This window comes from Propithecus coquereli, unplaced genomic scaffold (assembly GCF_000956105.1).
Source record: "Propithecus coquereli isolate 6110/MARCELLA unplaced genomic scaffold, Pcoq_1.0 Scaffold482, whole genome shotgun sequence".
Taxonomy (NCBI): domain Eukaryota; kingdom Metazoa; phylum Chordata; class Mammalia; order Primates; family Indriidae; genus Propithecus; species Propithecus coquereli.
Window position 1 is genome coordinate 1,771,888 of NW_012150641.1, and position 22,079 is coordinate 1,793,966.

At 47.4% G+C, this 22,079-nt stretch overlaps 1 protein-coding gene across 1 annotated transcript in view; it reads right to left on the minus strand.

The window, feature by feature from the left end:
• DNAH2 (dynein, axonemal, heavy chain 2) overlaps positions 1-22,079 on the minus strand; it is a 102,793-nt gene that overhangs the window by 42,037 nt on the left and 38,677 nt on the right. Inside the window, exons 16-39 of the mRNA XM_012655607.1 lie at positions 21,640-21,828; positions 21,354-21,501; positions 20,693-20,885; positions 18,677-18,877; positions 18,438-18,594; positions 17,953-18,127; positions 17,032-17,195; positions 15,792-15,953; positions 15,589-15,692; positions 13,132-13,288; positions 12,899-12,981; positions 12,607-12,787; positions 12,070-12,208; positions 8,409-8,626; positions 8,072-8,173; positions 7,600-7,725; positions 7,177-7,287; positions 6,703-6,891; positions 6,078-6,181; positions 5,808-5,997; positions 5,145-5,325; positions 4,268-4,395; positions 3,768-3,920; positions 3,372-3,497 (exon numbers count right to left, since the gene is read on the minus strand). Of these exons, the coding sequence (XP_012511061.1) occupies positions 3,372-3,497; positions 3,768-3,920; positions 4,268-4,395; positions 5,145-5,325; positions 5,808-5,997; positions 6,078-6,181; positions 6,703-6,891; positions 7,177-7,287; positions 7,600-7,725; positions 8,072-8,173; positions 8,409-8,626; positions 12,070-12,208; positions 12,607-12,787; positions 12,899-12,981; positions 13,132-13,288; positions 15,589-15,692; positions 15,792-15,953; positions 17,032-17,195; positions 17,953-18,127; positions 18,438-18,594; positions 18,677-18,877; positions 20,693-20,885; positions 21,354-21,501; positions 21,640-21,828 (3,681 nt within the window). The remainder of the gene's footprint in view (positions 1-3,371; positions 3,498-3,767; positions 3,921-4,267; positions 4,396-5,144; positions 5,326-5,807; positions 5,998-6,077; positions 6,182-6,702; positions 6,892-7,176; positions 7,288-7,599; positions 7,726-8,071; positions 8,174-8,408; positions 8,627-12,069; positions 12,209-12,606; positions 12,788-12,898; positions 12,982-13,131; positions 13,289-15,588; positions 15,693-15,791; positions 15,954-17,031; positions 17,196-17,952; positions 18,128-18,437; positions 18,595-18,676; positions 18,878-20,692; positions 20,886-21,353; positions 21,502-21,639; positions 21,829-22,079) is intronic.

Here is a 22,079-nt window from a genome sequence, read left to right on the forward strand (position 1 = left end):
CATTGACTTTTTATCTTTGGTATGTCACCCCTTGTTTTCTTTCCCTCTTGTTAAATCTGCTCCTTGTTCTAGTGTTTGAAAATTTCATACTGACGGGCCTTTGTCAGGATTTATCTGGTCCATTGTGTCATGTACTTTTGGGCACTTTAATTTTGGGAACTTATATCTTTCGGCTCTGGAAATTCTTCTTGGATTGTTTCATTACTGATCCCATCCCCTCCATTTTCTCTGTTCCTGCCTTTTGGAACTCTGTTGTTTGGGTGCTACCTTCTTTCCTGTTAGAGGCTGTCCCCAGGTGTCTGCTGAGCCTGGCTTTCTGCTCGTAAATGAGGGTGGAGGACAACCAGCTGCATGGGAGCTCTGAGTGTGTGGGTGGGGCTTGCAGACTGGGAGTGACCCTGGGAGTGATTTTATCTGGGACTTTCACTGGGAAATTTCTGTTGCCCATGTCTTGGTCATTCCTCTTGGGCCAGACAGATTCCCCGGAGATCGCTCTTCCAATTTCCTGTCTGGCTGCCACCATTCTGGGAGCTGAGAGATGAAAGAAGGCTACAGGTCTCAGCACTCAGTGTGCAAACATTCACCTGATCCCCACTTGTAACAGGGTGCACTCCTGCCCTCAATTCCACCTGGTGTCCCCAGTCCAGACACCTACTGTTCTGCCCCCTTGTCTTCTGCACAGGTAAGGGAGGTGCAGTCACCCAGGGTCCCAGAGAAGGGGAGATCCAGCAACCTAATCGTTTGCAAAGCAGTTTGCCTCCAATCCTCCTTATTTTTTGTTACAGCTCCTTTCCTCCCCTGGCCCACTCCCCACTTACAGAGGTACCTAATTCCACAAATGCTGAGCCTTCTGAAGACAGCCTCTCAATTTTCTCCTTTTCCAGCCTTCTCAGGCTTGCTAAGTAAGCCACAACTTATTCATTTTCTTCCTATGTCTAAAATTTAGCTTTTATCTCCTCTTCCATTCTCCGTATTCCTTTGGGCATGGATACCTCATAATAAATTTCTTTAGTGTAGTTGTAGTGGATTTTAATCCACTTTCTTTTTTTTCCCCCTGAACTGTTGCCCAGACTGGAATGCAATGACACAATCATAACTCACAGCAGCCCCAAACTCCTGGGCTCAAGGGATCCTGTCACCTTAGCCTCCCAAGTAGCTGGGACTACAGGCACACACCACCACACCCAGCTAAATTTTTATTTTTTATAGAGATGTGAGGCTCACGAAGTGCTGGGATTACAGGCATGAGCCACTATGCCCACCCGGCCTTAATTCACTTTCTTTACTTGTAAGTCCTCTGTCTCTCTATTGAGGTTTGGGGTTTTCTCCCCCCCAGTTATAACATTTTTCATTTCTAGAAGTTCCATTGGTTCTTTTTCAAATCTACTTTGTTTAGAAGTCTCTTCTTCCTGGTTCACAGTTTCAAGTTTCTCTTTTATTTCTTTAAGCATAGTTGTTGGCCAGGCGCGGTGGCTCATGCCTGTAATCCCAGCACTCTGGGAGGCCGAGGCGGGTGGATCGTTTGAGCTCAGGAGTTCGAGACCAGCCTGAGCAAGAGTGAGACCCCGTCTCTACTAAAAATAGAAAGAAATTAATTGGACAACTAAAAATATATAGAAAAATTAGCCGGGCATGGTGGCGCATGCCTGTAGTCCCAGCTACTCGGGAGGCTGAGGCAGAAGGATCACTTGAGCCCAGGAGTTTGAGGTTGCTGTGAGCTAGGCTGATGCCACAGCACTCTAGCCCAGGCAACAGAGTGAGACCCTGTCTCAAAAAATAAATAAATAAAAATAAATAATTAAATAAAATAAAAAATAAACATAGTTGTTTTAAAATTCTGAGCCAGATAGTGCTGATATCTGAAGTTTTCACAGATCTGGTGCCGCTGTCTGTTGTTCTTCTGGCTGCCATTCATGGTGTCATGTTTCCTTATGTGTTTTGTGATTTTTGACCATGAGTTGTTCATCTTCTTGGACTTTTGACCTATGGGAATTCTTTGAGGTGAAAGTTGAAGTTTCATTCCTCCAGAAATAATCTGGTTTTTCTTCTTCTGGTCACCTGGGGGCACTAACAACCTAGAACTACTTAAAATTAAAATTAAAATTGAGATTTCTTTTTGATTACATAGTAGAATAAATTATTACCAGAAACCATATGCAGGCTGGTGTGTGGTTAGGAAATCTCAAAGGAGATTTCTTCCTTTCTTCCCTTTTCTTCCATCATCAGAGGTTAAGGCAGGCAACTTTCTTTTCTGTATGTACCCTTCTAAATAGTGGGTTTCAGGCTGGGCACAGTGGCTCATGCCTGTAATCCCAGCATTTTAGGAAGTCAAAGTGGGAGGATTGCTTGAGGCCAGGAGTTTGAGACCAGCCTGGGCAAAATAGCAAGACCCCATCTCTAAAAACAAAACAGAAAAACTAGCCAGGCATACGACTAGTGGCATGTGCCTGTAGTCCCAGCTACTTGGGAGGCTGAGGCAGGAGGATTGCTTGAGCCCAGGAGTTCAAGAATTCAAAGCTGAAGTGAGCTGTTGTGCAGCTGCTGCACTCCAGCCTGGGTGACAGAGCAAGACCCTGTCTCATAAATAAATAAATAAATGGCAGGTTTCTCATTTTTCCGTTTACTGAGGGTGTTGCCCCTTGTGGACTGAGGTTTATGCAGCACTAGGGTTTTCTGTTATATCTCCAAACATGGGCTGCTTTATCTCCTATCCCCAGTGCCTAAGTTCCACAAAAATTTTCAGGGAGAAAGCCAGCTTTGGAACTCACTTACCTCCTAGGGTTCCTGCTTTTACTCTCCACCTCCACCCTCACGGCCCTAGAGTTCTTTCTTTCTTGCCAGCTTAGCAATGCATTCAAAGAGATGTATTTTTATAATTTTATCCAACAATTTAGTGGTTTCAATTGAAAGGATTATTCAGGATATCTAGACTACCATATCGCCAAAGAAGAAAGTTTTTATACTTTCTAAAATCCCCTTCCCCCACCTTCCATTCCACTGCTCTCAGACATCAAATGGCTCCTAGCAGTCTCTCCTCAAATCTCCCTGAATGAGGAGAGAAGGAGAGGCAGGAGAGGACTGATGAGCAGAGAGACAGTGCAAAGGCCAATGGATAACAGGTTTCAATGAAGTCGAAGCACTGTGGTGTGGAAGTACTTGAGCAGGAACTCATGTCGGGGCTAGGGAGTTGTGGTCAGAGAGCAGAATGTTTGAATAGGTCTATAACATTTGATAGCTAAGGAAGCCCAAAGTCAACTGTCTTGCTCAAAGCCACAGCTAGCGGATGGCAGAGCAGGGCCTGGAAGCCAAGTTTGCTGTTGCCAAATGCACATTCATCTATGAGATCAGGGAGAGTATTGAGGAACAAATACCTTGCCATAGTCAATGACAGGCAGCTCGATGCTGGGAAATAGATCCTGCACGATGGCATTGAACAGTGGCGCATCGACTGAAGTTAGCTTGGCGATATTCATATCTCTCATAGAGAGCAGCAACACCTGGTGGGAAAAGACAGAGACTCAAGCTTAAGCCAGGGCCTAGGTACTTCCGCTTCAAAGGGCTTAGGGGAAGAAGCCAAGAACAATGGCTACGCCAGTTAATCTTTAGCAATAAAACAGGTAGAACTCGGGCAACGAGGGGACAAGGCATGAGGGTTCCCACCCTTTTCCCACAATCTGGGGAAAGAGAGGGTCTGAGAAACTTTAGTGAAGGCACATAGGACCAGTGACAAAGGAGGTTCAGGACCAGAGGCTGTGTCCTTGGTTTACCTCTTCATCAGTGAGATCCGGCTGTAGGCGGCGCTTCTTGCCAGAATAGCGCAGAAGGGAGGTGAGGGCACGTAGGCCAAAGTCATAGTGGTCCTGTCTGGAGAGCTGCTGCACAGCCAGTGAGTAAAGTGTGTACACCTTCTTGGCCAGAATCTGGGGAAACAAAACAGAGGCAAAAACAACCCGTCTCCCCACAAATCCCTGTGCTTCATCTAGGGACAGTTCCAGAGACAAGAAGCTAGGTCCCAGGACTTGAAGCAGCAAGGAGGTGCACTATGGACAATCCTAACAAGACCTTGTGAATCGTGCTGCCATCAGTTACTGACATCACAGAGAAGAGACCTGCCTCCTCTGAATTCTTCTGCCTCCACGTCTTACTGACAATAGTCTAAGTTCCTTGTAGGATAAGCTGATTGTGAGGTCTTCAGGGGATTCCTACATCCAGGGAATAATTATGATAGGGAAATAAAATAATTGCAGAAAAGGGATTAGCAGAATACCTTGCAGCTGCCAAAGCCCTCCCCAAAGAGAATGATTTCTGCAATAAGGGTAGAATCGGGCACCACCATGGCAATCGGACGGAACATGGATTTAAGATTTTCAGGAAGCTCTGTGCGGCCAGCATAGCCTGGAAAACAATGCCATTTATTTAGAATCATTTATTTCTTCCTCTTGACTTGCTTCCCAAAACCCACTTCCCAATCAATCCCGTTTTCCCCAGCCCTAACTTTTTCCCCAACTCTAACTCCAACTCCAAGATCCCCGCCTTTCTCATCTCAGCCCTGGCTCTTCCCCTTCCACTCTGGTCATCTTTCCTGTCTCTGGTCCTTCCCTTACTTCCTGCGTGGCCCTGTTCCTAACCCAAATCACAGAGCGGTTGATTTCCCATCTCTCCAAGTTCTACGTATAGCTCACATCAGTCCTGATAGAAATCACTGCCGTTTCTCCAATTCTTTCCATACCTAAACCCTCTTCTATGCCTGTTCGCCCCTAGACCCTTCCCCCAGAGCTTTTCCTAGGGAACAGGAATGAGACCCTAGGCCTTGCACTTTAGGGAGGTTTTCCCATTCTGCAAACAGGAGGGCAGATAGACCAGAACTCTGGGAGCCAGCCCAATGGGAGAAGATAGCTAAGTGCCTTAAAAGACTAGGGCTACATATACACACACAAGTGGCTATTAATCCCTGTAGAGAGAACAGTAAGATTGTTTCCCCTTCTCCCAGAAAGATGTACGTTTATTCTTCTCTCGCCCTTTATTGTCTTTAGCCAGATTTCACTTGGCTAAATGCTTTGGCGCCAAAGGGGAAAGGGGAGGATGGTAGTGTTTGCCCTGAACACCTAATCCCCCCAGACTCCCAACTGCTCCCTGCCGCCTACCAGGATTCATGGTAATGAAGATCCCACAGGACCACACCAGATTTATTTCAAAGCCCTCAAAATAGAAATGGGTGAGGCTGGCAGCCAAGGCAGACAGGATGGACAGGATCTGCTGGGCCACCACCGACAGCACCTCGATGTTGATGCGGTTAAACTCGTCAAAGCAGCCCCAGGCTCCAGTCTGTGGAGTGGGAGGCAGAGTCACTGGGAGCGAGAGAGGTGCCCCAGGATACCAGAAAGCACCACCCATCCTTAAAATGTCTTGATAGGCGAGGTGGCCTCCAAAATAGGGGATCGGGGGAAGGGCACCAGAGGAGCACGACGTAGCTCTGGCCAGAGCTTTCCAGCAGACAGGGGCAAGCTGGGTTGATGCTAGGAGAGTGTGGCTTGGAAAGAGACCAGGGCAGGGAACTTGTGGGCATCGAGCATCTACTGTGCTCCGGTTGCATACCTTATCTTACTTAATCCTCACATCAACTTCTGGTTTTATAAATAAGCTTCGTGAGGTCAGGGAGGTGAAGGGACTTCCCCAGTTGTAAGAATTACTTGAGGCGATATAGTGTTGTAAGCCACAAAGCACTGGACTAGATTTGGGTTTCAGTTGATTTTCTGGGACTAAAATATATCTATGGAGCCTCTGGCACAGGGCAGCACGATACCGACCTGGGCCAGGCCTGAGTACATTCGGCCCATGGACTTATAGTCCAGGCCCTCGGAGCAGTTGACCACGATGACATAAAGGCCGAGGGCCTTGCCCAGGTCCTTGACGGTCTCCGTCTTTCCTGTGCCTGCTGGGCCTTTGGGGGAGCCCCCTCGGTGCAGGTGCAATGCCGTGGTCAGTGTCATGTAACATCTGAGAATTGAGAACAGGGCTGAGTCAGACTCCCAGAAGCCTCCTCTCAGCTTCTGCTGCCCGCACCCCACACAGCAGACCTGTCTGTCAGCGGGGTGATGACGAGCCGGCCAGAGTTACCCAAGTACTCGTAGCTGTACTGGAATTGCGTGTTGGTCTGGCGGATTATGCAGTCGTCGAGATCCTGGGGAAACGGGGCAGAATAGGAGAGAGGTGGAGTCAGAGCTGGGGGGTGACTGAGGGGTGGGCTCAGAGATGGTGGGGAGGCTGAAGTTAGAGAGGGGGTCTTTGTTAGAGTTAGACAGAGAGAGCACTTTATGGCCAAGACAGAAAATGGCTTTCATATTGCACGTCCACCCCAGGCCGTTGCAGCAGCCACCTGGAGTCCTTCTGATTCCCGATCAGGTGGCACCATAGTGAACACTGGCTGGAACAATTATTTGCCACTCCTGACTTAGGAGATGAGATAGATAAGAACTGGATCAGGGAACTGTGATTGGACTAAGGGCTGGATCAGGACATTTTTTTTTCCTTTTCTATTTATTTTTTCTTTTTTTGGTTTACCTGATTCTGTGTTCTCTGGTGCAATGATTAGTTTTAGGTGTCAATAGATCAGGATATTATTGCGTTTAGAGAACACAAATTTAATTAAAGCATTAGGATCCATTTTAGGGGAAGAAAGAGGGGAGGTGGCCCATCCGGCACCTTCTCCCAGTAGAACCGAAGTTGGCTGAGCCAGTCAAAGGCATTGACATCCATGAGGCCACTCTTATAAAGCTTCTCCAACACATCCCGGGCATGAATTTCTATGGTCACCAGAGCCACAATTTTAAGCCGCATGATCTTGGTCAAGTTCCCCCGGATGGCTTCTGAATATTTATTCAGGATTGACACCTGTCAGGGAGGCAGTAGGGGACAAAGCAAACGGAGCCTAATCTCACCTCATCCTAACCCAACCCCCTTCCACCCCCAATGCTGACCCCATCCCCGGTCACTCCTGATACCCGACAGCAGCAGGGAAAACGTAATTCTGCCCCACCTCAGTCTCCTCACCAGACTTCCCTCACAGGGCACCCTCGCTCTCACTCTCCCCAGCTCATCTCTAACTCTGACTCTAACTACCACCTCCTCCCTCCAAGTCTAACTCCGGGCCTATCCCACACTTGCAGAGTCCCCCACCTGCTTCTTCTTCATGACCTTGAGGATTTTCTTATCTCCCCGCTCCTTAGCTGTCAGCAGGCACTTGGTGACATCAGCAGTCCACTGGATCTGACTGGCAGTGATCACCATCTGCGGATGTGCAGAAGCTGTGTCCCAAAGCCCTGTCCTCAACCACCCACCCACAGAGCCTGGCTCCCAAGTCTCAGCTTCTCCCAGGACTGGGTGCTACGTACACCTCTCTCACGATGCCTAATCTGCTCCAAAGGATGGGGCAGACGCCTAAGGTCAGGAGCTAAAGGGCCAGCATGTGGCGTACCAGAGACTCACCCAGAGAAGGGGGCGAGAAGCCCGCATTTGTGAGTCTCAAGATTCTCTTCCCATTGGCTGCTTACTTCTAACTCCATCTTTCTTGTTCCCTCATCTCTACTGAGCCCAGCTCACCTGGCCAGCCCACTCCTTCACCCATTTGTCCCTCTTGTTGAGGAACTTCTTGAGGGCCAGGCGGCAATTCCGGAGAAGGTCCCGCAGGGTCACCCTCATGGTCCGTTCCACATCGCCAAGCCAGGACTGGGGGCAGGTGAGAGAACAGGGTGGCTTGGGGTCAGAGACAAGGTTCTCCAAAGGGAAAGCCCTTAGGAAACAGGACTCCAGGGCTTTGGACACAGAGAAAAGCAGGAACTGGGCAACAGCGGGCTCGGGTCCCTGAGAGAAATGGAGGCTAGGAGGAAGGTCGTCTGATTTTCAGAAGGAAACTTAGGTTCAAGCCAGAAATTATAGTTGTCAGGAAAGGCAGGTAGAAGGGGAAAAGTGACTAACTTAGGCCCTTCCCTGGGGGTTCTCTCCTCACAGAGCCAAGCAAACTTTCTAATAGGAAGAATAATCGGCTTGGTCCCGAGACTCTTGCACAACTCACCTCCACAGGCCCTTCTAAAAGCACTGAGTGGAGAAAATCAATATACTCGCCATCGCCTGAGAACATCCCCACAGCTTCCCATCTGCTGCTGGGCCCCCCAACCTGTAGAAAAGAGAAGCTGTTCCGGCTGGCCTGCCCACTCTTGGTCAGGGTCATTTCTGCTCCTCTCCCCCCTCTCACGGTTACTAGTTCTAAAAAGTTCTATCCCATGAGAATCTAGAATCATTAATTAACAGCACTCTCCTGTTGGGAGGGCATGGTCCCCTCCAAAGCCTTGACTACCTTGAGACCACCATGCCTTCCCCGCCACCATCCCATCAAGGCCACCTCTACTGACCTTCTGAATTCTCAGCAGTTTGATGTTGTCAAAGCATTTTTTGAGGTGTGGCTGCACAGCCTCTGGGTTGCGGGACTGGCCCAGAATCTCCAGCAGGTCATCATTGGACAAGAAGTAGAAGCGGGGGAAAATATGGCGCTTGGTCTCTAAATACATATCCAGAGACTTCTGAATATCTTCCAGGACTGCGTTCATTTGTATCAATTTGTCCAGGAGGCCTGGGGAGAAGAGCAATGAATGACATTTGATGGCCTGTTTACCGTTGCCCTGGGTAGATCTGGAGTCCCCAACTCTATCTGCTTTGCCAGCTCTTGAGTGTTGGGTTACAGATTGCCAGAGGGTTTTAGGAAGCAGAGAAGTATCCCCAATCCCTCTATCATGCTCATCCCATTCTCTTCACTAATCCATTATTAAGTATTCATTATACACATTATGGTTTATACATTAATTGCACATCGTATATGATTCCATTAATATAGTAATCCTTTCTTACACGAAGTTTGACTTTCCTCAGTTTCAGTTACCTGCAGTCAACGCCAGTCTGAAAATACTAAATGGGAAATTCCAGAAATAAACAATTCCCAAGTTTTAAACTGTGTGCCGTTCCAAGTAGCATCATGAAATCCTGGCCCTCTCCTACTCCGACCTGCCCTGGACGTGAATCATCCCTCTGGTCCTGTGTCCCCACACTATGCGTGCTGCCCGCCCGTCAGTCACTTAGTAGCATCTTGGTTATCAGATCAACTGTTATGGTATCGTAGTGCTTGTGTTCAAGTCACCCTTATTTTACTTCATAACGGCCCCAAAGCACAAGAGTAATGATACTGCGAATTCAGACATGCCATAGAGAAGTCGTAAAGTGCTTCCTTCAAGTGAAAAGGTGAAAGTTCTTGGGGTTGCTAAGATCTACAATAAGAATGAATCTTCTAGCTGCAAAATTGTGAAGAAGGAAAAAGAAATTCATGCTTGTTTTGCTATCACACCTCAAACTGCAAAAGTCATGGCCATGGTGTGTGATAAGTGCTCAGTTAAGATGAAAAAGGGCATTAAAGTTGTGGGTAGAAGACATGGGCAGAAATGTGTTCCCACTGATGGCAATTGGGTTTGGTACTGCCCGAGGTTTCAGGCAGCCACTGGAGGTCTTGGAACATATCCCCCAAGGATAAGGGAGGTGGGGACCACCACATCTCCCATCAGTCTTCAGAACAACAATCCTCTTCCACCTAAGAATTTGGGGCTTCATCTTCCTTCATTTACATGGGGGGAAAAAAAAGAACAAAAGAAGGAAAAAAGAACTTGAGGCTCTACTGGTCATCCCAAGAGCTTCTGAAAATTAGAGATTATTCTTCATTTATACAATCTAATAAGTTAAGTCATTAGATTTAAATACATGTGGCATGCACACAGTGAAAAAGATCTGCAATGACAGGGGTTGGCGGTCCCTTGTGTCATAGCAAAATAGCACTAGATGTAGGGGCAGAAGACCTCCATTTAAATTTACCAGCATAAACTCACAACTAATGGACGCAGTGAGCATTGTAGGGGGGAAAGGGCACGTCTCAAATCATGGTTGGGATGTGGCAAAGTGATAGCATGTAACCAAAATGTTTGTACCCCCATAATATCCTGAAATAATAAATAAATAAATAAATAAATTTACTAGCATGGCCAGGCATGGCATGGTGGCTCATGCCTGTAATCCTAGCACTTTGGGAGGCTGAGATGGGAGGATTGCTTGAGGCCAGGAGTTCAAGACCAGCCTAGGCAACAAGTGAGACCCTGTCTCTACAGAAATTTTAAAAAGTACTCAGGCATGGTGGCATGCGCCTGTAGTCCCAGCTACTCCAGAGGCTGAGGCAGGAGGACCCCTTGAGCCCAGAAGTTGGAGGTTGCAGTGAACTATGATCATGTCACTGCACTCTAGCCTGGGCAACAGAGCGAGACCCTGTCTCAAAAGAAAAAGAATGTACTAGCATGTCGTTAACCCCATTGAGCTTTGACCTCTTCATCTGTAAAATGGCAATAAGATCCATCTCAAAGAACAATCTGAGATATTAAATAAAATGTATTCCCATTTATAAGTTCTCGACAATCTTAGTTTCCTTCCAGCCTACATCCCCATTCCTTAAGTCTTGATTGGTTTTTCCCCTTGTCTTCCAAGTTTCTAGCTTTCTGAAGAAAGCATGGATGCCAGCGAGTATGAACTCTGAGGTGCCCCTCACGTCTCGAGTCCACAGGCCACGGGAGCCTCTCAGTGAGAACCCTAGTGACCCTCGGAGATCACAGGGAGACTCAGCAGCCACGGACAAGATGGATTTGTTCTGTGCGTTGTTTTTGTGGCTTTTCTTATAAATTGTTCCAAAATACAATTTTGTCAATTATCTTAAATATTATATTATCAGTTGTTGTCACTCAACTTTGCATATTGTATACTTACCTTTTATCAGAATAATTAAGGTTTTGTGTGTGTGTGTATACTCAAGGACCTTGGGAAAATGAAGAATTGTTAGAATAGCCCTAGGCGAAATAAAGAAGTCCTCCATACCCCTGACAGGACTCCTCTCCTCAGGATACCCATTCTATATTTATTTATTTATTTATTTATTTTTATTTTTTTGAGACAGGGTCTCACTGTGTCATCTGGGCTAGAGTGCCGTGGCATCATCATAGCTCACAGCAACCTCAAACTCCTGGGCTCAAATGATCCTCCTGCCTCAGCCTCCAGAGTAGCTAGGACTATAGGCACACACCACTATACCTGGCTAATGTTTCTAATTTTTGTAGAGACAGGGGTCTTGCTCTAGCTCCAGCTGGTCTTGAACTCTTGGCCTTAAGCGATCCTCCCGCCTCAGCCTCCCAAAGGGCTGGGATGATAGGTGTGAGCCACTGCACCGGGCCTGGATATCATTCTAGGTGCCCTTTGCCAAGCCTGACTCCCTTGATCCTTTACTCTGATCTACTCCAATCAACCAGAATTCACTTTCTTCCCCATGCCCTACCCCATCCCCATGCCTACCAAAGTAGCTACAATAAAGACTAGCTAATCTGGTCAACTAAAGTCAATGTAATAATAATAACAGCCAATAGTAACCAAGGGCTTACTATGTGCCATTTAGTGTGGTAAGTGCTTTATTTGTGTTTTCTCGTTTACCTACATTACCTCAACGAATGTGCTCATCGAATGAACCAGCTAGAGAAGAAGAGCGATTCCTCAGTCAGGGCCTGCTGAGACGCAGCGCTATTCATTGAGCACTAACTTTATGCCAGACACTGTATTGTAAGTGCCTCACACTCCTTTGTAATCCTGACAGAAACCTGTGAAACAGCTTTCATTAACGCCCCTGCTGCAGATGAGGAAACTGTGGTATGGAGGAAGTTGTTGCTCAAGAGCATGTAGTTGGTAAGGAGTGAGTTGGATTTTAAACTCAAGTCTGCCTGATTCCATATCCCATGCTCCTAACCACTGTTATACTTCACTCAGATATTTGTTGAATTTAATTCACTGAATTATTATTTAATGCTCAGAAGAGGTGACAGAGATGGGAAGTGTGATGATGGCCAGGGACATCAGTCTTTCGATAAATGAAGCACGTGGCCATGACTTCACATAGAGTAGTGCCCATCAAGGCTGTGTCAGGACAGGAGGTCATGGAGCACTAACCTGGGTAGTGCGTGCTCTGGAGAGCGTTGTTGTTCTTGCTCATCCGATCCATGATGGATTTCCAGTTGCTGTTGATCTGGTCAAATGAGGCTGATTCATTGGGCAGCTGCTTGCGGATGTCCTCTCCTAGGAAGATATTCTGAGGGGCCAAGAATCGGGGTGAGAGGCTGTTTGCCACACACTCTCCACCCTCTGTTCCCTGCTCCCAGGCCGGGGATGACAGCTGAGTAGAAGGTACAGAGCATTAGAAGCCAAAGGGCAAGAAGCCCAAGTTCTACAAGGAAAGTTGGCATTGGGAGACCAGGTACCTGGATCTAAGAAGAAAAATGGAATGAAAATCTGGGAGGAAGAACAAAGGCTTGTCAAGGAGGGAATCTAAGGTGAAAGGTGGTAAGTGAGAACCAGACGGCTGGGTCCCAGAGGAAAGTGACTTTAAAGGTGGGAAAATGAGGTTGATAGTAGGGCAAATATCTAGGTCCTGAGCAAATAAAGGAGTAGAAGCAGGAAGTAGGAAGAGCTCAGGCACTGAATCCTGACCTCGAGATACAACCACTGACGCTGCACTGTGAGCACCATCTCAATGACCTCCAAAATGAGGGAGAGGCAGCGTTCCCAGTGATCCACATCCTTCTCAAAGGCCTTGACAAAACGAGATGCCTTCATGGTAGACAGAGCCACCTGGTTATCTTCCAGTGCCTGGAATACTTCTTCTGTACCTCTGAGACACAAAGGTCAACATCATAGTTCATTCCCACCTGCCAAATCTTGGCCCCCCTCAACCCAGGTCACACAGACCTCCTCTCTCCAAGAGCCCCAGGTCCCTCTCTACCTGAGCCGGTGGTGGCCCTTATCCTTGTAGGGTACTATATCCAGCTGAGTCACCTCCCAGGTCTTAGCAATGTTTTGTAATGCCTGTGGGGAGAAATTGAGGGACAGAGCAATCAGGTGTCTAGTCCCCAAGAGGAACAGGAGCTCAGAGGTGCCATCAGATGACGACCAGCTGAAAGCCTGTTCTCCAGAAGGCTTAGGAAGTGGGTGAGGATGGGGCAGACTGTGTCCTACCACTTCTATAGCCAGCTCTTTGGTGGCCGAGGCAGAGATCTCCCCAATTTTCTCCACATGCTGATCCATCCCAAGTTCCACAATCTCCTCCAAGGTGAAGCTTTCAGATTCCTGATCAAATTCCCGTTGGATCTCATCCCTGACCTGGTCCCAGTGCCTACAGCCAGGGACAGGAGGTGTTAGTACAGGAGTGTTAGCATCACTCCCCATGCTTTTTCCCATTGGGATGCTGTGGTTCTGTGTGTCTATTAATTCATGGTTCAACACATTTTACTAAACGGGCTCTCAGATGCAATCTTAGGCACCATGGGGAACACAAAGATTGAGGCGATACCTTCCAGGTTGATATTCTCTGGAGAGGGAGTTAAGGCAGGTATGCACACAAAACACACAACAAATTATTGCGAGTTTCCTACAGATCTGCGCTGAGTAATTGCTTTACATGAAACATCTCATTTAACTCTCATGGCTACTTTATAAATCAGAAATCATTATTATTCCATTTATGGATGAATAAACTGAGACTTAGAAAGGTTAAATAATTTAAATAAAGTATTCAGGTTATACTTAACCACATAACACTTAACAGTTTGGACATTGCCAAAAACATTACACTGAAGGCAATGCGAAAGAAGTAAGATTGTTTTCTCCTAAATGGATAGATAATGATTAAAATACCATTTATAAAAAGTTTATTCTATCCCCAATGGCTTTAAATGTCTCTTCTATCATATAATAAATTCCAGATGCATGAAAAGAGTTAAACTTGAAAAACACAAAGTTTTAGAGGAAAGAATGGAGAGAAAGTATTTGTAACTTTGGGATAGGGAAGGTCTTCTTAAGGCACAAAAGCAAAAACCATAAAGAAAGAAATTTATACTTTTGGCTACATCAAAATAAAACTTTTTTTTATGACAGAAGACATAAGGCTTGGCCACAATAGACAACTCCCTCCTAGACAGGGAGGCCCCAGGGAAGGGGGCAGAAAACAAGGAGTCAGCAAGGCTGGATAACCGAGGACAGTGCAAGAAGCCGGGGACAGGAAAGAAGGAGGACTTGGTGTGATGCCGCCATGTCCTCCACCTTGGGACTCTGCACCTTTCGAAGAGCTTCCAACAGCGCTATGTTGGAACAGGGCATCCGCAGGTTCACAACCTCTGTGGTCCGTAAGAGCCACTGTGTGTGGGACGAGGGGAGGGACCAGGGAAGAATTTGCCATTTTCAGTGGAAAACAAGTGGCAGTTACTAGTTATGATGGTTTTGCACTTTGGACCTGGATTTGCTGCACCTTTCTTTATAGTAAGACACCAACTGCTTAAGAAATAAGAAATAAGATGTTTTAGTTCATCCCTTTAACAAATACAAAGATATTTTAGGAGGTGTAATCTCTTAAAAATGGCTCAAACTCTTGAACTCATACAGCATACTAGATATGTTTGTAAATAAATTTATAACATGAATTCTTAATGTCTCTTTCCTAAAGTAGGTAATGTGATAACTGAATACTTGCTTACTTTATTATTTGGTTTATATTCCAGTATTCGTCTCCTAATAAAGAACTATGTATGATTTAGCTTGTTTCATGATCTTAAATTCTAAGATTTTTATTTAATTTTTGATTCCTATGCCAGGACTTTATTAGTAATTTATGTTATGAATGAGAAATGCAAATTGGGAAAAAGAAAAAAAGAAGCAGAGGACAGTGGCAGGCTTGATGTCTGCACCCCACGTTCATTGAGCACTATTCACAATAGCTGAGATATGTCCTCCAACCAATGAATAAATTAAGAAAATACAGTATATGTATACGCTAGAATACTATTCGGCCTTTAAAAAGGAGGAATTCCTGTCATTTGGAAGGAACTACATGGACGAGCCTGGAGGACATTGTGCTTAGTGAAATAAGCCAGGCACAGAAAGACAAATACCACATAATCTCACATGTGGAATCTAAAAAAGGCAAACTCACAGAAACAGAGAGTAGAGTGGAGGTTACCAGGGGCTGGGATTATGGGTTGGGAAGATGTCAGTCAAAGGAAACAAAATTTCAGTTAGACAGGAAGAATAAATTCAAGAGATCATGTGCAACATGGTGACTATAGTTAATATATTGTATACTTGAAAATCACTAAGAGAATAGATTTAAGCGTGTTCATTACAAAAAAATAAGTATGTGAGGTAATGTATATGTTAATTAGCTCAATGTATGTATTCCATAATGGATATATACTTCAAAACATCAGAAAAAAAAATAAAAAAAAACCATAATGTGTACGCCATGAATACATACAATTTTCATTTGTTAATTACAAATAAATTTTTAAAAAGACACACGGGTGTGGACAGAGAGGAAGGGAGGGCTATGAACACTGTGGAGGGGAGAAAGGAAAGAGCCGGGTGACGGCACAGGTCTGAGGGGGCAGAGTGGTCACCCCCAGAGTGGACAAGCAGCCTCACCTGTCTCGAAGGGCAGGGTTTCGCAGGTCTGAGATGAGAGGCATGGTCCTCTTGAACTGCTCTATTTTCGAGCGAGTGGTTTCAATAATGTCCCAGTTTCGGTCCTGAGCAAAAGTGGGAGGCATCAGAAGACCCGACAACGGTCCCCCTTCCTCAGTCGGCTTATCCTCTGCCCCCCTCCCCGCCCCGCTTCCTCCACACACCTTATACTCTTTGGCTAGTTTTGTGAGGCGACGAAACAGCCTGTGGGCCATGGTCTCCATGGCCTCCGTCTGCAGGGTCAGGAATCGTCCCATCTTCCACTGGTTCCAGTTCTCCTCCCAGTCCCGCGTGATCTCCCAGACTTGCTGGAGCGCATCGAGCTCCTACACAGCCGAGAGCAGAAGGATGTGTGACGTGAAGTGGCCCCTGCCCTTCTCCTCCCTGACAGACACTCAGGTCCTTTGCTTCTATTTCTGCGGACATTTTCCCTGCAGATAACGGAGCTGCCTCCTCAGCTCACGTTCTTTTCTCCACTGTCTTGCCTTAAGGGCTCCTCAAGTAACAAGCACATGACAAGATCCTCAACATCATGCATCCTTAGGGAAATGCAAATCAAAGCATCAATGAGACACCACTTCACACCCACTGGGACGGCTAGAACCAAACGAAAAGGTAAATGAGTATTGGCAAGGATGTGGATTAATGGGAATCCTCATACACTGCTAGTGGGAATGTAAAATGGTGCAGCTGCTGTGGAAAATGGCTTGGCAGCTCCTCAGAAAGTTAAACATAGAGTTTCCACATGACCCAGCAGTTCCTCTCCTAGGTTTACACCCACACGAACAGGGAACAAGTACATGCTGTTCGCAGCAGCGCTACTCCCTGGAGCTAAAAGGTGGGAATGACCCCATGTCCATCACCTGGCGAATGGATAAGCAAAATGCAATAAATTCACACAATGGAATAGTATTCACCCATAAAAGGAATGAAGCACCGATACATGCTACAACATGGATGAACCGCAAGACATCTTTTATGCTAAGTGAAAGAAGTCAGAGTAAAAAGGCCTAGCGCTGATGGTTCCATTTGCATGAAATGTCGGAGTAGGCAAATCCACATACGTGGAAGACAGATTAGTAACTGATGGGGCCTGAGGGGCAGGGGACCGGAGTGACTGCCTGCTAATGGGTGCAGACTTTCTCTTTGGAGGTGATACAAATGTTTTGGAACTAGATAGAAGTGATGGTTGCGCGACATTGTGAATGTACTAAATGCTACTGAACTGTTCGCTTTAAAATGGTTGATTTTGTTATGTAAATTTTACCTCAATTGGAAAAAAAAAAAAAAGCTCCTCATGAGCTCATCTTCCCGGTCCCAGCTGCTTTTCCAGGCCCTGAGAACCCATCCTCCTGTCCCTGTCCCTTACCCCTGGTTACCACAGGGGCCTAGCTCACACGTCACCTTCTCCAGGTTCTGAAGGTCCTTGGAGGCCGGCTGCTCGATCTTAAAGATGCCCAGGTTGGAGCGGAGACTGTTTTCTTCTTCCCGCATGGCCATCAGGGTGGCCCGCACCTGTGCGATCTGATCCAGGGCGGACATGTAGTCCACGTTGCTGGTGAAGGGGCCTGTGGGGGGTTAGGACGAAGCTCAGCTTCCCTCTCATCCATGGTCACTTGACAGCACGGTCAGGGCTCTCTCACCTCTTTGAGGGCAAAGTTCACTTCTCTCCTCAGGTGAGGAGGGAAGGGAAGGAGCGTGAGAGGGGACACATTGAAAGAATGATGCTTAGTCTTCCTAAAAACTCCTAAATGCGGCTGGAGAATCAGGAACAGATGGAATACAGGAAGTCAGTATAAGAAACCCAGATGGGAGGCCGAGGCGGGTGGATTGTTTGAGCTCAGGAATTCGAAACCAGCCTGAGCAAGAGCGAGACCTCGTCTCTACTAAAAATAGAAAGAAATTAATCGGACAACTAAAAATATATAGAAAAAATTAGCCGGGCATGGTGGCACATGCCTGTAGTCCCAGCTACTCGAGAGGCTGAGGCAGAAGGATTGCTTGAGCCCAGGAGTCTGAGGTTGCTGTGAGCTAGGCTGACGCCACGGCACTCTAGCCCGGGCAACAGAGTGAGACTCTGTCTCAAAAAAAAAAAAAAAAAGAAACCCAGAAATGTTGCGAGCTGGGCCGCTGCCTCCCACCCCAAAACCAGCGCCACCAGCTGCACTCACCTTCTTCGCTCCTGACGGAGCCCTGGGGCCGAGGCTCTACCCCTGCCCAGCCCGGCCTCCTCACGCCTTGTTCTTACCTTCCCGGGACCTAGGCTCGGAGGACTGGGGCTCAAAACAAAGGCCAAAGAAGCAGGAGAGGTGGAGAAAGGAGTACCTTTGAGTTCAAAATCTTCTAGAAGAGTATGAGCTTTCTTCTTGAAATCATCGGCTGAGTGAATAAGGCCTGTCTTGAATTTCTCCTTGTGTTTCTTCAGCATCTGTTCACTGTCCAGCAGAGTTTGCTGGAAGATGACCCACTCACCATTGAGACTGTCCAGCATCTCCAGCACCTAGGGACATCGAAGAGGGGGGATGGCCCATGAGCAGAAGGTCTGTTCTCTCACGGGGGCTTTTAAGGACTTTTCTGATCTCCAGACCAGAGTCCATGGGCTAGTTTTACATGTGTGATGAGGCCCAGAGAAATCAAGGGGAAACCCTTAAGCCGACCAGAATTATCATTCAAGCCAGCCTCCAGAGGCTTTTGCATCTTGAGTCTTCTCCCTGCTCCCTTCTCTGCGCTCCCTGTGACAGCACAGGGTCCCCCACCATCCGCTGCTGGTACAGACCCACTCAGGTGGCCCAGACACCACAGGAACTCACACTGTCCTCCACCAACACCTCGTACTTTTCAAGAATGGCGAATTGCTCGTGTATGGGAGGGATCTGGGCCTCCAGGTTGGGCAAGTCATGCTGCAGGGTGTCCATGAGCTGCAAACTGACCCCCAGCTCCTCCAGCGTCTGGGGAGGGCGGCTGATTCTGAAGGCAGGCAAAGGGCACGCTGCTGAGCAGAAGGCACAGGGCCTGTCCCCGCCCCACCCAGCGGCGCCCCAGCCCGTACTTCTCCGCGTTCTCCTTCAGGTAGTTGTGCAGCTCCAGGAGATGCCCCGCCGCCATCTCCCTGAGTAGAGTCGTGAACTTGTTCTGCCACTCGTTGCAGTGCTGCACCAGCGAGAACTTGAGGTGCGAACAGTCCAGCAGCACAAACTGGATGTTGAGGACGGTCTCCTCCTTCTGCACGTTATTAGCCACCTCTGTGTAGCTGTGAGGGCCCCAGATCCCTGCTAGGATGTTGTTTTCTTTGCACACATGCCCCCTGCCCTAACACCAACTCAAGGTCTCATTTGCTTCTACGCAGACCTGGACAGCAGTTCTAGAGTGTTCTTCTACTCCCAGGTATTCCCCATTTCAGTCCACCCTGGGCATGTAGCTGTGACTGTCATTTTCCCAATCACTGGCTACAAGACAGCAGTCAAACTGCTTAGCCTGGCATTCAAGGCTTTAGACTTGCATAGGTCTGGGTTGAGTTCACCCTGTGCTGCTTCCTAGCCCTGTGACTTCAGGAAAGTTTTTTTCTAACTGCTCTGAGTCTCGGTTTCCTCATCTGTAACACAGTGATGATAATAGAACCTAACTCAAATGGTGGTTGAGAGAATTCAGTGGGCTGCTGTATATAAATCCCTTTGTATACTTCCTTCCCTGTGCCTATGTTCTAGACTACTCACTGCATGGTGAACATGCTCACGTGTTCCCATCTTTATAACCTTTGCTTACGCTATTCCCTCCATGTGGAATGCCCTCCCCACTGCCTGCCTCTGCCTGTTCAAATCCTGCTCATCCTGTAAAGCTCAGCCCTGAAGTCCCTTCCTCCATGAAGCCTTTCCTAAAGTCTTTGGCTAGAAATTCTCTCTCCTTCCACTGAACCACCCTGGCACCTCGTACACCCTAATCATCGCACTTATCACATTAAAGCTTGTGTAATAACAATAAGTACGTTAGTACAGTACTTTAGAGTTTACAAAGTGCTTTCACCTGTACTTAATAACATTAATAACTTCACGATGTTCCAAGGCAGGTAGTATAATATCGGTCTCACGGGAAACTGAGGCCCAGAGAGTATAGGAAACCTTCCCAGGGCTGCATAGCTAGTAGAGGGTAGAGCTCGGACGCCAAGAATTCTCAAGACACTGCTGCCACCGCTCTCTCAGAGATACTTTTTTTTTTTTTTTTTTTTTTTATGGCTGAATAGAATCCTATTGTGTATATATACCACATTTGCCCGGGCTAGAGTGAGTGCCATGGCGTCAGCCTAGCTCACAGCAACCTCAAACTCCTGGGCTCAAGCGATCCTTCTGTCTCAGCCTCCCGAGTAGCTGGGACTACAGGCATGCGCCACCATGCCCGGCTAATTTTTTCTATGTATTTTTAGTTGTCCGATTAATTTCTTTCTATTTTTAGTAGAGACGGGGTTTCGCTCTTGCTCAGGCTGGTTTCGAACTCCTAAGCTCAAACAATCCGCCCGCCTTGGCCTCCCAGAGAGCTAGAATTATAGGCGTGAGCCACCGCGCCCGGCTCTCAGCGATACTTTTATCTTCCCTACTACACTATATCCCTCAGGAGGAAAGAACTTGTTCCTTTCTCTTTTTTTTAATTCCTCATGGTCCATAGGACAATAGTGTTTGTGGAATGAATGAATGAATGAATGACCAAAGGACCATGAAAAGATGGGAGTTAAGATCAGAATTTAAGAATCTTCTTCCATCTAACTCTGATCTGCCTTATTAGAAGGAAGATGCTCACTTCCCTTGTCTTTCAGACCCCTGGCCTTTCTCCTTCCCCACCCGGACCCTGCTGTACTCCCTAAATACCTGATTTTCCCCCAAAACCTTGTCCAGCTCTTCCCTGAGCTCTACCCCTTGAGAAGCAAAGATACAGTGCCCTTGTCCTGTAATTGGGGACACATATTTTCTGCATGTTCCTTGACCCCAACCCCTTTCCCACATGTCTAGGCCCTGACCTCCTCCTCCAATTCCGTACCTCCTACAGACAGATGTTCACGCACACCTTCAGCACTCACCGGGCGATGTCGGCATCAAAGGAAGAGACAGGGGGGTTGAGGCGCTGGTAGCGACGAATGAAAGAGTCCTTGTTGATCTCCCAGATTTCCCGGTACGTGTCCCAGGTCTTGAGGTAGTTCTGCAGCAGGCTCGCGTTGTTGGTCATTCCGCTGCTGATCTGGGTCTGGATCTTCTTAATGTCCTCATCTCGCTCTTCAAAGGGACCCAAATAAACACTTCTCGATGCTTCCACCCCAACCCAAGCTCCAGCCTGGCACCTGGTCACAGACCTTCCACTCCAACACCAGCTCCCCAAAGAAACACAGCTCAGACATGAGCATCAGAAAGTAGAGAAGGAGGCAGAAAGTACGAGTATGATTCTTAGCGTCTCTTCCATAGGATCAGATGTCTCATCTGTTGGTATCTGGGCATCTTGTAGCCCAGCCCCAGTCCCAAATTTGTCTTTCCTTATCTCCCACCCCAAATCCCAAATCTCATGAGCATCAGTCACTTAATCCCAACCCCTATCCCTGCCCCTGTTCCCTTCCCCAATCTGGCCTTTTCCTGGGTTTTCCACTGGCCCAGCATGTCTGGAAACAGCCCCAGTCTCTCCTCTTTGCTCTGCCCATTCCTCAGCCTCTGATCCTCCCACACCTTATGCCCTCCCCTTTGCCCACTCACCCACGATCACATGGATGGGTTCACGATGCATCTTACGCATGGTGAGAATTTCAGGGAGGCGGCGGAAGGCAGAGATGGTGGAAAAGAGGTGGTTGCCAATGTCATTGACCACACCTGCCAAAGTCTGCAGAGTAGGTGAGAACTCCACCTGTGGGGAATGCAGTGGAGAAGGGGAGAGAAGCCTCAGGACTAGTAAGGTCAAGGCCAAGCATCAAGTGTAGGAATTGAAGGAAATTGACAAATAAAGTGTGATAGTTTGGGGATGTTGGGGGCAAAATGTCCCCACCTGTGCCACACCTCCCTGCGCATCATTCTGCAAAATGACGAGGACTCGGAAGAGTGGGTTTGGCGTGGTCTTTCCATCCCCATTGATAGCCTTGAACAGTTCCAGCAGCGACCACTTCACGTTCAGGCGCAGGGCATCTTCCATCATGCGGTCCAGCCGAATCATATACAGCATCCACTGCTGCTGAATCTGGTGGGAAAAACGGGGAGAAAGAGACCCCTCAGGGAAGACAGGGCAGGTCCAGCCAGCATGGAGGGGAACATGCTGGTTAAATGGAAAGGCAGGACATTGAATCCTGAAGGAAGTGGTTTGAAAGACTGCAGGCTGGCTGAATGCAAGACTAGAGCAGGATGTTTGAGAAGCACATTCTGGTAAAAAGGGGGAAATGTGGGAGGAAGAGTAAGAGAATGGTCTGATGGGACTGGGGGACTGTGGTTTTT